General features: G+C 35.9%; 5 protein-coding genes across 5 annotated transcripts; 1 reads left to right on the forward strand and 4 right to left on the reverse strand.

Moving 5' to 3' along the window:
* Nucleotides 1-1,325: 1,325 nt before the first annotated feature.
* On the reverse strand, nt 1,326-2,062 carry gst-31 (glutathione transferase). The gene is made up of 2 exons (NM_064720.2): nt 1,906-2,062; nt 1,326-1,861 (listed from the first exon to the last, which is right to left on the reverse strand). Exons 1-2 carry the CDS (start codon nt 2,042-2,044, stop codon nt 1,368-1,370), a joined length of 633 nt encoding a protein of 210 aa, NP_497121.1. The 5' UTR covers nt 2,045-2,062; the 3' UTR covers nt 1,326-1,367.
* A 977-nt stretch (nt 2,063-3,039) lies between these two features.
* Nucleotides 3,040-4,442, forward strand: Y53F4B.36 (Wsv310-like protein). Its single transcript, NM_064721.4, has 5 exons — nt 3,040-3,121; nt 3,179-3,272; nt 3,513-3,631; nt 3,677-4,226; nt 4,276-4,442. Exons 1-5 carry the CDS (start codon nt 3,084-3,086, stop codon nt 4,366-4,368), a joined length of 894 nt encoding a protein of 297 aa, NP_497122.2. The 5' UTR covers nt 3,040-3,083; the 3' UTR covers nt 4,369-4,442.
* Nucleotides 4,442-5,691, reverse strand: gst-32 (glutathione transferase). Its single transcript, NM_064722.3, has 2 exons — nt 5,544-5,691; nt 4,442-4,959 (listed from the first exon to the last, which is right to left on the reverse strand). Exons 1-2 carry the CDS (start codon nt 5,680-5,682, stop codon nt 4,469-4,471), a joined length of 630 nt encoding a protein of 209 aa, NP_497123.2. The 5' UTR covers nt 5,683-5,691; the 3' UTR covers nt 4,442-4,468.
* A 1,311-nt stretch (nt 5,692-7,002) lies between these two features.
* gst-34 (glutathione transferase) lies at nt 7,003-10,336 on the reverse strand. The gene is made up of 2 exons (NM_171053.3): nt 10,170-10,336; nt 7,003-7,564 (listed from the first exon to the last, which is right to left on the reverse strand). Exons 1-2 carry the CDS (start codon nt 10,327-10,329, stop codon nt 7,068-7,070), a joined length of 657 nt encoding a protein of 218 aa, NP_741060.2. The 5' UTR covers nt 10,330-10,336; the 3' UTR covers nt 7,003-7,067.
* A 567-nt stretch (nt 10,337-10,903) lies between these two features.
* gst-35 (glutathione transferase) lies at nt 10,904-12,486 on the reverse strand. The gene is made up of 2 exons (NM_171054.6): nt 12,315-12,486; nt 10,904-11,501 (listed from the first exon to the last, which is right to left on the reverse strand). The coding sequence occupies exons 1-2, from the start codon at nt 12,472-12,474 to the stop codon at nt 11,005-11,007; spliced, it is 657 nt and encodes a 218-aa protein (NP_741061.2). The 5' UTR covers nt 12,475-12,486; the 3' UTR covers nt 10,904-11,004.
* Nucleotides 12,487-14,525: the final 2,039 nt, after the last annotated feature.

Below are 14,525 nucleotides of genomic sequence, written 5' to 3' on the forward strand. Positions count from 1 at the left end.
GGACTGTTTTACCGCATCCACCATATTCTCCAGATCTTGCACCAACCGACTACCATTTGTTCTTGTCTCTCAGTGACTACATGCGCGACAAGCAATTCGACGACGAAGAGCATCTCAAAACTGAACTCTCCACTTTCTTCTCATCGCGTTCGCCGGATTTCTTCTCCCGTGGCATCATGATGTTACCTAGTAAATGGCAACAAGTGGTGGACACTAATGGTGAATACTTGTGTGAATAGTACTACTTGTCGCTTGAGAGAAATAAATTTTTTTCAAAAAAAAAATAGTACAAAAACTTATGGGACAACCTGATATATCAATTTCTGCTTTCACAGAGAAAAATGGGAAGGTTTTGACAAACAATCATTCAATGCAGGTGTATATATACTACTCTCCCAATCCCTGCGTCTCTCACCGTCTTCCCGATTTCCCCTTTTTCTCGCACATGCTGTGTCTAGCTGCCGATGTTTGGTTCTAATTATTTCGCAACGAGCCTCGACGCGAGCTCAAAAAGGATCACCGTTTTCGCCCATTTGTCAGCATTTTCGAGCAGAAGATTTTGTGTCTAAATGTGATTTGAAAGCATAAAATTGTTCAGATTTATCAGATAAGCATGTGATTGGGGAAGAAGCTTCACATTTATCATTATCATTGAAACAAAAGGACACGGGAATAAGAATTTTCGTGTGATCTAGAAAGGGAAGTTAATTTGCGAATTGTTCATCAAGAACCTTGCAGCATTGGCATTTTGGGCGCACGATGCACACATTTACAGCGTTTTTTTTAAATTGTGATTTTTTTTTCAAAATTCTAACTAATTGCAAGTAAGTTTCATTAGATAAACTTCAATAGTTTTCTAGTTAACACGAGCTGCATACTTCAAGACAGGGGTGGGGCAAATTCGGCAAATTTTTTTTCAGCTTTTGGCTTGTCGACTTGCCAAAAATTTTCTATTCCGGCAACTTACGTATTTGCCGAATTGCCGAAAATGTTTAATTCCGGCAATTTACCGACTTGCCGGTTGCCGGATATAAAGTTGCCGGAAATTTTTAGAGGACTTTTTTAAGCAACGGAAACACTTCTGAATTTTCCAAAAGAAAATGTGCAAAACCACAAAAGGCAACTCGGCAATTCGGCAATTTACCGACTTGCCGATTTGCCGGAAATTTTTAACTCCGGCAATTTGCAAATTTGCCGATTTGCCGGAAATTTTTAACTCCGGCAATTGCTGATTTGCCGGAAAAAATCGTTTGCCGCCCACCCATGGTTCAAGATTTATTGTCCGAAGTGTAGAGAACCTAGTAGCTTTTGAGAACACTGATGTATGAAATCAAGGAATTTTATTGTAAAAAATTGTTTTTCAAAATTTAATACTGAGTATCTGGACGAGCCTCGACCCATTTCTTGATGGCTGGAATCGCGTAGACCTTCTCTCTGAGAGCTGCCAGTTCTGGATATTTCGAAGCTTCAAAGAGCTGATTCTTCTGCAACGTGGTCAAATTCTCCACGACAACAATATCGGCGAATGTGATTCCATCACCAACAAGGAAACCTGACTTGTTCTTCTCAAGGATCCTTGTGATGATTTTGAAGTAAGCATCTCTGCCAGGGACGAATCCTTCATTTATAAGCTGTGACACTTCCTCTTCTGTCTTTCCAACACGTTTTGCCACTACAATATCTTTAAATGGAACTGCCATAAAGTCTCTGACTTGATCACAAATTGCATCAGCCCAAGCCTGCTCTTCCGGGGTTTTCCCAGCGTATCCGAATTTGGTTGCAAGGTAGCGGATGATTGCAGTAGATTGAGGAATTTCAAATCCATTGATGTTCAGAACAGGTACTTGACCAAATGGAGTTTCTGAAATATAACATTAGAAGATGATAACATGAAAATTCACTTACTATCCTTAATCTGCTCCCAAGTACCATCTCCATGGATGATTCGGATGTCTTCAAATGGGACCCCCGCAAGATGGAAGAGAATGCGAGCCGGTTCGGCGTAGAATCGAGAGTTGAAGTAGGTCAGCTTGTAGGTTGGCATAGTGGTTTCACTGAAACTATAAGTTATATGTTAACTTTCAGGCTTAAAAGAGATATTAGAGACTTTTTTTTTTGAAAAAAACCAAGGTTGGGAATATTGTTAGTGTTACTTTAGACGCAATTAACATTCAGAAAAAGCGGAAAAATGTTATATAGAAAATTGTGATGCTACAGTTTTATTTAAAAAAAACATTTAAAATTTAAAATTTCAGTTGGTTAAATGACAATGGTTTTTTATAAACTTGTCAATTCAAAAACTCAACTTATAAGAAAAACTTCCAAAAATACACACCGCTCTCCAAAAACCCTCCTCCTCCACTCTGCGTCTCATACTTTGATGTTTAATCCCACTTGGTCTATTTAACAGGATGTCTAATTCTCTAGTAGTAATTTCCTTTCACTCGATGTTTGTCAGCATTTTCCAGAAACTTTCGTGACAAAATGTGGTTTGTGGTGTGACGGAAAACATGTAAAAATTTACTTGAAGCCATTTTAACCGAGGGATTCATTTTTTAAATTCACGTGTTAATTTGAAAAGTAAATATCATGAGAGTAGACATAGGTTTAGGCTTAGGCTTAGGTCTAGGCTTAGGCTTAGGCTTAGGCTTAGACTGGGCAGATGTGAGAAAGAGAGAATAAAGAAATCCCAGAAAATTCAAGAATTCAGAAAACTCTTCTGTTTAGGATTTTGAAATTCATCTAGCTCAATTTAAAGATCACGGTATTAATAAATCTTATTTCCACCATTAGTCATGCATGCAAGACGAATTTTTAAGTGGCTTGTTGAGGTTCAAGCCAAATGGAGCCTGCAAGACTAAGTTCCGACTGGCTCGCACAAGTTGTATCAAACGGATGAGCTCCCAGATCCTGCACTGATGCAGACTATACTCCAAATGTACATTTATTTAGTCAGTAAAATATATTCTGAATATTAAATAAATTAATTTTACGTGAACTTTTTCTCTTAAAAAACTATTATTCTGCGATTCTGAATTTATTACTCCAATACTCACACCTTCCTCTCTTCTTCCAATCAACTAATGTGCGTTCCAAAATCAGGATTGTGTACAACGCGGAGGTATTACGAATGGAATCAAGAGTTTAAGTTCAGTAAAGTTTAGTGAAAAAAATTTAGATCTCGAGACGCAATAAATAATCCACTGAGTTATGAACATTCTGAACATTGGAACAAGATGGCGAATTCTAATTTCCGATCGGAGGTTTTTGAGGTATGAATGTAGTATTTAATGAAATCTTATAGTTTGAAATTTTGCTTTAAATTATAAAAATTAAAAGAAATTCTAATATTTTTAAATTAAAAGTTATATGTATCTGTTAATTACGGCCCATTTTCTATCATTCAAAGCAAAATTTCAAAACTTAAAAAGGCGGTCAGTCAAGACCAGAAACAAATTTTTTGCACAAAAACCTAAAAACTTCGCGTCAGCGAAATAATTAAGTAAGTTCAGAATCGTGTCCATGTGTGGGTACTTCCATTGAGCCTGTCGCAATCATATTATGGTGACCGGGATAGTAACTCATCTGCTTGCACATTAATCACTGTTCAGATAGCTCACGACTTTTTGAGGTTTGTAAAAGTTTAGTGGCGTCGAAAAATAAACAATTCTTTTAGCCAAAACATCTCTATTCCATCTCCAAATTCTTTGAAACCTCAAGATCTTCCACTCGGAGTCCTCGGCGTTCTTATCAACGGAATAGTTGATGGGAATGAAACTCACGAAAAGGCTATGGCAGTTCAACCACGAGGATTCTTTGATTTTATGAAAAAGAAAGAGAAGCAGTCTGAAGACCGCCGGAAGGGATTTTTCACTGTGCCAGACGCGATTCAAGTTCAGCGGCTCAAGATGCACGAGATTGACTACCGTTCCTATTCGGGAGACTTTATCAGCAATCTCGTCACAGTTATGTCTATGGCTGTAACTAGTCCATATCTCTCTAAACTCGACAGGTTGCCCATTGTGGTGAGTGCCTGTAAAAGAGCAATGTGTTTTATCTACGATCGTCCGACAAACTCGATAATTCTTCTTGATACTCATATGCATTTCAAACGAAGAGCTGTTAGTGTTCTCTGTGTTGCATCATTTGAAGAAATAACTGATTTTATTGTTTCGGTAACTGAGATCGTTTTCCCAAAAATATTCGAATCTGCGGATGCTGCTGGTGTATGTTCCAACTCTTTACATTTCTAGACTTACCTTTGAACCTCTGCAGAAATTCGAAATCACATGTCTGATGCTTACGAGTCTGATGAGCAAGGTCTACAAAAACGACATTTTTCTTCCAATCAAATCGGTGTGCGAATAGTTTCAGAAACATTGCGTTGAGATAACGAAACGAGACTTTAAACAATTTTTTGAATAAATTCTTAACGATTGAAAATAGTTACTTATTTATTCAGACAGGATTACAATACAGTATCTGGACGAGTTTCTACCCAATGCTTAATTGCTGGAATCGCGTAGACCTTCTCCCTGAGAGCCGTCAATCTTGGTTGCTCCGAAGCGTTGCAATAATGGTTTTTGTCTAATGTGGTGAAGTTTTCCACGACAACAATATCGGCGAAAGTTAAACTATCGCCAACTAGAAATCCTGACTTGCTCTTCTCAAGGATACCATTAATAATCTTGAAGTACGAATCTTTTGCTGGGAGGAAAATCTCGGTATGGATTTTTTCAATTTCCTCAGCCGTCTTCCCATCACGTTTTGCTATCACAATTTGTTTGAAAGAATCGATGAAGTCCTTCACTTGATCACAAATCGCATCTGCCCAAGCCTGCTCCTCCGGGGTTTTTCCAGCATATCCGAATTTGTTGGCAAGGTAGCGGATTATAGCAGAAGACTGGGGAATGTCAAATCCATCGACGGTGAGGACTGGGACCTGTCCGAATGGGGTTTCTGAAAAAAATCTGAATTAGAAAAGACGTAGGCGGCTTGTGAGCACTTGAATAAAAAAACGTAAGTTAGAAAATTTGAGTTGAAAAATATTAATTTTCCAGAAAAATATTTTTCATTTGTTTGTTCCAGGGGTGTGCGGTAAATCTCAAAATTTGCCGAGCTCGGCAAATTCGGCAAATCTCTTTTCCCAATATTTGCCGAGCACGGCAAATTCGGCAAACTTGCCGTGCTTAACTAACGCCGAAAAATTTGATATTTGTTATGTTTTTTGGAGCACCAAAACTACTAAATTTTTAACACACATCTGGTTTCAAAATAAGTTCCGTGTAGTGTGTCTGCTTAAACATTAAAATAACTCAATATAGTGTCATTTTTCAAAATTTTTTGGGAAAAAGTCAATAGTTTTGGTCAAAATTGTATTGTCAAATTTTTGATGTGTGCGGCAAATTTCAATATTTATCGAGCTCGGCAAACGGCAAATTTGGTGAATTCGGCAAATTTGCCGCACACCCCTGGTTTGTTCTCAAGTGTTTTATACTTGCACGAATATTATTAAATTCTTTCCAAAAAATTGCAGAACTCACTGTCTTTAAGCTTTTCCCATGTGCCATTTCCACGTGTAAAACGGAAGTCTTCAAATGGAACTCCAGCGAGCTGGAAGAGAATTCGAGCTGGCTCAGCGAACCAACGGGAGTTGAAATATGTCAGCTTGTAGGTTGGCATGCTGTAACTGTATTTTTTTTAACACTGCACGGTGTATCAAAGTATCTCATTTCGGTTTGATCTACGTAGATCTATAAAAAATGCGGGAGAAAATACGAAGAGTTTTCAACTGATTTTGCATGGTTAAGATTTCCGCATTTTTTGTAGATCAAACTGTATTGAGACAGCCTGACACCATGTGACACTGTTAAACAACAGTGAACTCGAAAAAAATTCTAGATATCAATACATTTATGGAAAAAAAAACTTTTAAAAAGCACACTATTTGATCCCACTGATCAACAAAACACTTTTTATATACCCTTTAGTTCTTCCTCTGCCTTCTGCTCTCTCTTCTGCCTCTTGTTCTCTACTGTGTCTCACCTGCTGCGTTTAGGCCATAGTCTGTAGAATTTTCAACTCTCTCGTTATTTTTCACCATTTTCAATCAGAATATTTTGTGACTAACGAGAAATGACCTTTGGTACGGGAGTATCTGGAATACATCAGGTTGCTTGTTTTCATTGAGGGACGGTCGAGCTGAGCTCGAAAAAAAAGTGAAAAAATCAAGTAAAAATAAAGTTTTTTTTTCCTTTTTTTTTTGGGACGAAAAAATTTGCAAAAAAATTTTCCCGTGGTGGAGAGTTGAACTCGAAAAAAAAGTGAAAAAAATCAAGTAAAAATAAAGTTTTTTTTTCCTTTTTTTTTTGGGACGAAAAAATTTGCAAAAAAATTTTCCCGTGGTGGAGAGTTGAACTCAGACAAAGCCTAAGCCTAGGCTTAATCCTAAGCTTAATCGTAAGCCTAAGCCGAAGCCTAAGCCTAACTAGGGAATGGTCAGCTTAGGGGTGAGGTACCTAGAGACGCCACATATGCCAAACGGAAGCTGAGATCATTGGCTACAAGAATATGCGTTCAAATTCTGCAACGGACCTCTGGGAGTCTGGAAATTCTTGTCTGAAATTATGCTTTTGAATGCTCGAAAGTGGTAAGAATTTAGAATTTATTACAGAAAAACGTGAAGTTGAATACCTAGAAAGATGAAAATGTGTTTTGATACAGTGCATACAATACTTGTTTCAAGTATAAAACTAATTTTATTAATTAAACGTTTTTCTGTAATAAATTCTAAATTCTTACCACTTTCGAGCATTCAAAAGCATAATTTCAGACAAGAATTTCCAGACTCCCAGAGGTCCGTTGCAGAATTTGAAAGCATATTCTTGTAGCCAATGATCTCAGCTTCCGTTTGGCATATGTGGCGTCTCTAGGTACCTCACCCCTAAGCTGACCATTCCCTAGTAAACCCAAACTTAAACCACAGTCTCTACCATATTTGATTTTGTCTTGAACTACTTTATTTTCTCAAATTTTTAATGTAAACATATGAAAATTAAGAAAAAAAATTATAGATCCCTCTTCGGTCTCGTCTCGATGTAATCCTTCAACTCGGGAAGATTAAATATTCTCTCTTGGTACTTCTTCAAATTCAAATGAATCGGATCTTCTGGGTCTAGTTCTTTGATATTAGTCAGACTATACAAATGATCAGCCACCACTAGATCCGCCCAGGTCAGCCCATCTCCGACAAGATACTCCGATTTGCTCTCTTTAAGAATTCGAGTCAATATTTTGAAAAGCAAGTTCTTGACAGGAATGTAAACTTCATCATGGATTCTTTTCACTTCTTCCTCCGGCTTTCCACTTTTTTGAGCATAAAGCAATGGACGGAATGACTCGAGGTACTCCTTGACCTGATCAACGATCGAGTCTGCAAAGGCCTCGTCTTCCGGAGATTTTCCAGCGTAGCCAAACTTTCTAGCCAAGTAACGATGGATTGCAGTAGATTGGGCAAGGTCGAAGCCGTCGATGGAAAGTACTGGGAAGCGGCCGAATGGGGTTTCTGAAATTATTTATAGGTTTAGTGGATGGCAGAGATGGGCTCAATTCAAAATTTTGAAAAAGGATTTAATTTAGCTTAAATTTCAACTTTTTTGGGTCATCTTAAATAGATGAAAGCAGGGGTGTGCGGAAATTGTCGTTCGGCAATTTTTTTTGTCTACAAATTTGGCAAATCGGCAAATTGCCGGTTTGCCGATTTAAAAAAAAAGGCTTAAAGGACAATCCGTTCTTCAAGTGCAATGCACTGCGGATCTGAGATTCAGGTACACTGCCTGGTGGTGATCCCACTGGGTTATAATTTAAGCCAAGTCCTAGCCGGGGACTGTAGCCGATAATCCAGTCGTGGATTGCTCCACTTCCCAATAGAGGCTGGGTGAACCTAGAGGGTGAGGCCGGACTTGAACTCACGACCTCCATACTGCTAGCGGCCACCACTACCGACTGAGCTATCTGCCCATTTCAATTCCGGCAATTTGCCGGTTTGCCAATTTGACGAAAATGTTTAATTCCGGCAACTCGCCGATTTGCCGATTCACCGGAAATTTTCATTTTCGGCAAATTGCAGATTTCCCGGTTTGCCGGATATCAGATTTGCCGGAAATGTTTAGATAGATTTTTCTATAATACGGATACACTGAAAACTTTGCCTTTTTGAATTGTTTCCCGTTTTCTTCAGATATTTTCTTAGAATTTGCTCACAAAATAGATGTAGGAACATTCATAGAATGCGTACAATTTTGACGATTAAAGTTGAAATTATGAAATTTTCCAAAAAAAAATGTGCAAACCACAATTTGCTGAACATGTTCGGCAATTGCCGTTTTTCCGGCAAAATCGGCAATTCGGAAATTTGCCGGTTTGTCAGTTTGCCGGACGTTTTCAATTCCGGCAATTTGCCGGTTTGCCGATTTACCGGTTTTTTTCGAACATTTTCGGCAGATTTGCCAATTTGCCAATTTGCCAGAAAGAATAGTTTTCTATTGTTTTGATGAAACTTTAACAATGGAAAATCTATGGAACTACATAGGCTCCTAAAATAGACGTAAGAAATGATGCGTACAATTTTGTCGATTAAAATTGAAGTTATGAAATTTTCAAAAAAAAAATGTGCAAAACCACAACGTTTTCGTCAATGTCGTTTTTCGGGCAAATTCGGCAAATCGTCAATTTGCTGGTTTACCAGTTTGCCGGACATTTTCAATTTTCGACATTTCGAAAATAGAAAAATACCAGAGGTAGACAGCAATCGCGGGTTTGCCAACTTGCCGGAAATTTTTACATTCGGCAACTTGCCGGTTTGTCAACTTGCCGGAAATTTTCAATTTCGGCAATTGCCGGTTGGCCAATTTTCCGGAAATTTTTACATTCGACAATATGCCGGTTTGCCGATTTGCTGGAAACGTTTATTTTGCCGGATATCAATTTTCAGGAAGTGCTTAGCGGAATTTATTTATAAGACAGAAACACTTAAAAATGTACCTTTTTGAAATTTTTTCCCGTTTTCTTTAGATATTTTCATAGAATTTTCTTACTTTTCAAAAATAAAAATTTCCAAAAAAAAGGTGCAAAACCACAATTTACTAAAAGTTTTCGGCAACTTGCCGCTTTTCCGGCAAATTCTGCAAATTGGCAATTTGCCAGTTTGCCGATTTGCCTGAAATTTTGAGCTCCGGTAATTTGCCGGATTTTTTCAAAATTTTCGGCAAAATTTTTTTTTATTTTCATTTTTGGCGAATTGCCGATTTGACGTTCGCGGGATATCAATTTTCATATCCAATTTATCAGTTTTTTTTTCCAAATTTTCGGCAAATGCCGACTTTCCGGCAAATTCGGCAAATCGTCAATTTGCTGGTTTACCAGTTTGCCGGACATTTTCAATTTTCGACATTTCGAAAATAGAAAAATACCAGAGGTAGACAGCAATCGCGGGTTTGCCAACTTGCCGGAAATTTTTACATTCGGCAACTTGCCGGTTTGTCAACTTGCCGGAAATTTTCAATTTCGGCAATTGCCGGTTGGCCAATTTTCCGGAAATTTTTACATTCGACAATATGCCGGTTTGCCGATTTGCTGGAAACGTTTATTTTGCCGGATATCAATTTTCAGGAAGTGCTTAGCGGAATTTATTTATAAGACAGAAACACTTAAAAATGTACCTTTTTGAAATTTTTTCCCGTTTTCTTTAGATATTTTCATAGAATTTTCTTACTTTTCAAAAATAAAAATTTCCAAAAAAAAGGTGCAAAACCACAATTTACTAAAAGTTTTCGGCAACTTGCCGCTTTTCCGGCAAATTCTGCAAATTGGCAATTTGCCAGTTTGCCGATTTGCCTGAAATTTTGAGCTCCGGTAATTTGCCGGATTTTTTCAAAATTTTCGGCAAAATTTTTTTTTATTTTCATTTTTGGCGAATTGCCGATTTGACGTTCGCGGGATATCAATTTTCATATCCAATTTATCAGTTTTTTTTTCCAAATTTTCGGCAAATGCCGACTTTCCGGCAAATTCGGCAAATAAGCAATTTGCTGGTTTACCAGTTTGCCGGGCATTTTCAATTCCAGCAATTTGCCAAAATTTTCCAAAGCGCTGCCCTGGTCCATACTCACTGTCTTTTAACGCTAAAAACGCATCACTTTGAATTCCCGGAACAATATCATCAGTTGGCATTCGAACATCCTCATACGGAACTCCACCAAGATGGAAGAGCAAGCGTGCTGGCTCGGCGAATGCTCGAATGTCAAAGTAGGTTAGTTTGTAGGAAGGCATATTCAGTATTGAGTACTGATCTTTACCACGATCAACAAGCATTTATACCTTTTCCAATTACCACCTCACTCGATTTAATGATGACAAAAGTGTTTGGAGTGTTTGCTACTAATCGTTAATTAATAGAAGAGATAGTCCAAAAAGTGGAGGGTCACTAAATGTCTATGATTGCGTCAGATTAAGTAGACTAAAGTTTGACATGAAAATCACAACAACAATAGTTTGTGAGGCTAGCGGTCGATATCGGAAAAAAAATTTGAAAAAAAAAAATCAAATTTCATATTTATTCTTTACACAGCAGGGTTCATTAAATCGTATATTCTGTCATGCACAAAAAATTCGAGTTTTTTGTCTTCACACTTTGATTGAATATGTATCATTCCAATTGTCTCATTTTCACATGTAACAGTTGCAACAGAACCATCCGACCTAACAATATGATATCCTGTTTTATGAATATCACCATACTGAAATTTCAGAGAAACCATGAATCGATATAGCTGGACTGGAGACTTCCTGGAAATATTTGCTCCAAATGTGGATTTTTGTAAAACAGTAACAGATTTTTGTTCAATAAATCAAGCAAAGTTTATGGTGAAAACATAGTAAAATATTTCAGTTCAAATTGCAAATAAAAATTGGACAATATACGTACAATAAAATATAATAAAGAAATTACATATCTCTTTCTGGTCTGTTCTTAATGTAATCCTTCAACTCTGGAAGTCCATAGATCTTTTCCTGAAAATCTTTCAGAATCTTATGAGTTGGATCCTCTGAATCCAATTCCTTAATGTTGCTCAAAGTGAACATATGATCAGCCACGACTAGATCCGCGTAAGTCAACCCATTTCCAACTAGGAATCCTGACTTGTTATCTTTCAAAAGTCGATTCAAAATCTTGATGAGATTATTCTTTGCAGGAATGTAGACATCATCGTGGATTTTCTTGACTTCTTCCTCCGGTTTTCCACTTTTCTGGGCATAAAGTACTGGTCGGAATGACTCGATGTATTCCTTCATCTGGTCAACAATTGAGTCAGCGTAGGCTTCTTCTTCCGGAGTTTTACCAGCAAATCCAAATTTTCTGGCAAGGTAGCGTTGGATAGCAGCGGACTGGGCAATCTTGAATCCATCGAACTCAAGGATCGGGAATCTTCCAAATGGGGTTTCTGGAAAAGAGATATATACCAGGGGTGGGCGGCAATTGCCTATTTGCCGGAAATTTTAAATTACAGCAATTGCCGGTTTGCCAATTTGCAGAAAATTTTTACATTCGGCAATTGCCGGTTTGCCGATTTGCTGGAAACGTTTATTTTGCCGGATATCAATTTTCCGGAAGTGTTTAGCGGAATTTGTTTATAAGACGGAAACATTTAAAAATGTACCTTTTTGAAATTTTTTTCCCATTCTTTTTAGATATTTTCATAGAATTTTCTTACTTTTCAAAGATGTAGGAACATTTATAGGATGCGTACAAGTTTGCCATTTGAAATTGAAATTCTGAAATTTCCAAAAAAAAAAGGTGCAAAACCACAATTTACCAAAAGTTTTCGGCAACTTGCCGCTTTTCCGGCAAATTCTGCAAATCGACAATTTGCCAGTTTGCCGATTTGCCTGAAATTTTGAGCTCCGGTAATTTGCCGGATTTTTTCAAAATTTTCGGCAAAATTTTTTTTTATTTTCATTTTTGGCGAATTGCCGATTTGACGTTCGCGGGATATCAATTTTCATATCCAATTTATCAGTTTTTTTTTTCAAATTTTCGGCAAATGCCGACTTTCCGGCAAATTCGGCAAATAAGCAATTTGCCGGAAATTTCGATTCCGGCAATTTTCCGATCTGCCGGTAAAAAAATTGTTGGCGCCCACCCTTGATATATACTAATACATGCTATTATTTTGAAAGTATAACTATAGAAAATCTATGGAATTACCCCGGCACCTAACATTATCAAAATTGAAAATTTCAAATTCTAAACTCACTTTCTTTCAACGCCAAAAACTGGTCACTTTGAATTCCCGGTACAATATCATCCGTTGGCATACGAGCATCTTCAAATGGAACTCCACCAAGATGGAAAAGCATGCGTGCTGGCTCGGCGAACGCTCGGATGTCGAAGTAGGTCAGCTTGTAGGAAGGCATGTTTTACTAAAATAGTATAAAAAATTATTTTTTGATCAATATTTTTGGTAAAACGTTGGGAAATTGGCGTAAATTAATAAAGAAAATATAATAGGTAAAAATCAGATAACATTTTTGAAAGTGTTCACTTCTGAATTTATATGTACAAACCAGAAATGTCTGGATACCTTTAAAAACATATGCTGACTATTTATACCAATGCCCAATGATGACAATTGCCTCGGAATCTATTCTTTTTGATCGCCATTAGTGAGACGAGATAGTACTCAAATAGGAAACGCAGAAATGTTGAAATGTGTGGAGACTGGGATGTTGTGTATTGTCATGGACTTTGTAGTCTACGGTTTTTAGAGAAAATTGCTGGAAGTGATGCTTAAATAGAGGGTATCACGTAAACTGTGATTCTGAAAATTGCAGAAAAAATTCAGGAAAAAAAAAAGTTTGTGAACTTTAAAAGTTACAAAGAATTGTTGAAAATTGTGTGGATTCGTAGTGGTACTGTATTTTCTAAAAAATACTAGAATACCAATTTTTTTTTGAATTTGTCAGATTTGTTTTTTTTTTGAAAAATGCTGTAAAGTTTGAGAAACCTCTAAAAAATATTGAAATGTATCTGGAACTTCTGTATAATTTTAGAAACTTCTGGAATATTCTGAAAATTTGTGGAAAATTCTAAACAAAAAAGAGAAGTGGAAACAATTAAAACCTCCGTACAAGCTATAGCTATAGCTTTCTTTAAAATAAACTTCCGTACATGCTAGCATACTTCATTCACTATTTTCTAGTATATTTGAACATGCTGAACAGTTTTATGAAATAAAAAAGAATGACTCCATATGATTTTCCCATACTTTTGAATTTTCGAAAAAATCAGCTTTTATATATTTTTATCAACTTTTAAAAAAATACTTCCGTACAAGCTAATATACTCTGTTTGGCATTTTCTGGTAACTTTGACTATGCTGAACAGTTTTATGAAATAAAAAAGAATGACTCCATATGATTTTCCCATACTTTTGAATTTTTGAAAAAATCAGCTTTTATATATTTTTATCAATTTTTAAAAAAATACTTCCGTACAAGCTAATATACTTTGATTGGCATATTCTGGTAATTTTAACTATGCTGAACAGTTTTATGAAATAAAAAAGAATGACTCCATATGATTTTCCCATACTTTTGAATTTTTGAAAAAATCAGCTTTTATATATTTTTATCAATTTTTAAAAAAATACTTCCGTACAAGCTAATATACTTTGATTGGCATATTCTGGTAATTTTAACTATGCTGAACAGTTTTATGAAATAAAAAAGAATGACTCCATATGATTTTCCCATACTTTTGAATTTTTGAAAAAATCAGCTTTTATATATTTTTATCAATTTTTAAAAAAATACTTCCGTACAGGCTAATATACTTTGATTGGCATATTCTGGTAATTTTGACTATGCTGAACAGTTTTATGAAATAAAAAAGAATGACTCCATATGATTTTCCAATACTTTTGAATTTTTGAAAAAATCAGCTTTTATATATTTTTATCAATTTTTAAAAAAATACTTCCGTACAAGCTAATATACTTTGATTGGCATATTCTGGTAATTTTAACTATGCTGAACAGTTTTATGAAATAAAAAAGAATGACTCCATATGATTTTCCCATACTTTTGAATTTTTGAAAAAATCAGCTTTTATATATTTTTATCAATTTTTAAAAAAATACTTCCGTACAAGCTAATATACTTTGATTGGCATATTCTGGTAATTTTAACTATGCTGAACAGTTTTATGAAATAAAAAAGAATGACTCCATATGATTTTCCAATACTTTTGAATTTTTGAAAAAATCAGCTTTTATATATTTTTATCAATTTTTAAAAAAATACTTCCGTACAAGCTAATATACTTTGATTGGCATATTCTGGTATGTTTGACTATGCTGAACAGTTTTATGAAATAAAAAAGAATGACTCCATATGATTTTCCCATACTTTTGAATTTTTGAAAAAACCAGCTTTTATATATTTTTATCAATTTTTAAAAAAATACT

The sequence above is a fragment of the Caenorhabditis elegans genome, chromosome II (assembly GCF_000002985.6).
Source record: "Caenorhabditis elegans chromosome II".
Lineage (NCBI taxonomy): Eukaryota > Metazoa > Nematoda > Chromadorea > Rhabditida > Rhabditidae > Caenorhabditis > Caenorhabditis elegans.

Excerpts from the sequence above, each read along its gene's own strand:
- gst-31 (NM_064720.2), bottom strand. The coding sequence starts at position 2,044 with ATGCCAACCTACAAGCTGACCTACTTCAACTCTCGATTCTACGCCGAA. Across the intron at positions 1,862-1,905 it reads TTGGGAGCAGATTAAGGATA|AAACTCCATTTGGTCAAGTA; the intron begins GTAAGTGAATTT and ends GTTATATTTCAG.
- Y53F4B.36 (NM_064721.4), top strand. The coding sequence starts at position 3,084 with ATGTGCGTTCCAAAATCAGGATTGTGTACAACGCGGAG. Across the intron at positions 3,273-3,512 it reads TCCGATCGGAGGTTTTTGAG|AATCGTGTCCATGTGTGGGT; the intron begins GTATGAATGTAG and ends AAGTAAGTTCAG. Across the intron at positions 4,227-4,275 it reads AATCTGCGGATGCTGCTGGT|AAATTCGAAATCACATGTCT; the intron begins GTATGTTCCAAC and ends GAACCTCTGCAG.
- gst-34 (NM_171053.3), bottom strand. The coding sequence starts at position 10,329 with ATGCCTTCCTACAAACTAACCTACTTTGACATTCGAGCATTCGCCGAG. Across the intron at positions 7,565-10,169 it reads GTTTTTAGCGTTAAAAGACA|AAACCCCATTCGGCCGCTTC; the intron begins GTGAGTATGGAC and ends AAATAATTTCAG.
- gst-35 (NM_171054.6), bottom strand. The coding sequence starts at position 12,474 with ATGCCTTCCTACAAGCTGACCTACTTCGACATCCGAGCGTTCGCCGAG. Across the intron at positions 11,502-12,314 it reads GTTTTTGGCGTTGAAAGAAA|AAACCCCATTTGGAAGATTC; the intron begins GTGAGTTTAGAA and ends TCTCTTTTCCAG.
- gst-32 (NM_064722.3), bottom strand. The coding sequence starts at position 5,682 with ATGCCAACCTACAAGCTGACATATTTCAACTCCCGTTGGTTCGCTGAG. Across the intron at positions 4,960-5,543 it reads ATGGGAAAAGCTTAAAGACA|AAACCCCATTCGGACAGGTC; the intron begins GTGAGTTCTGCA and ends GATTTTTTTCAG.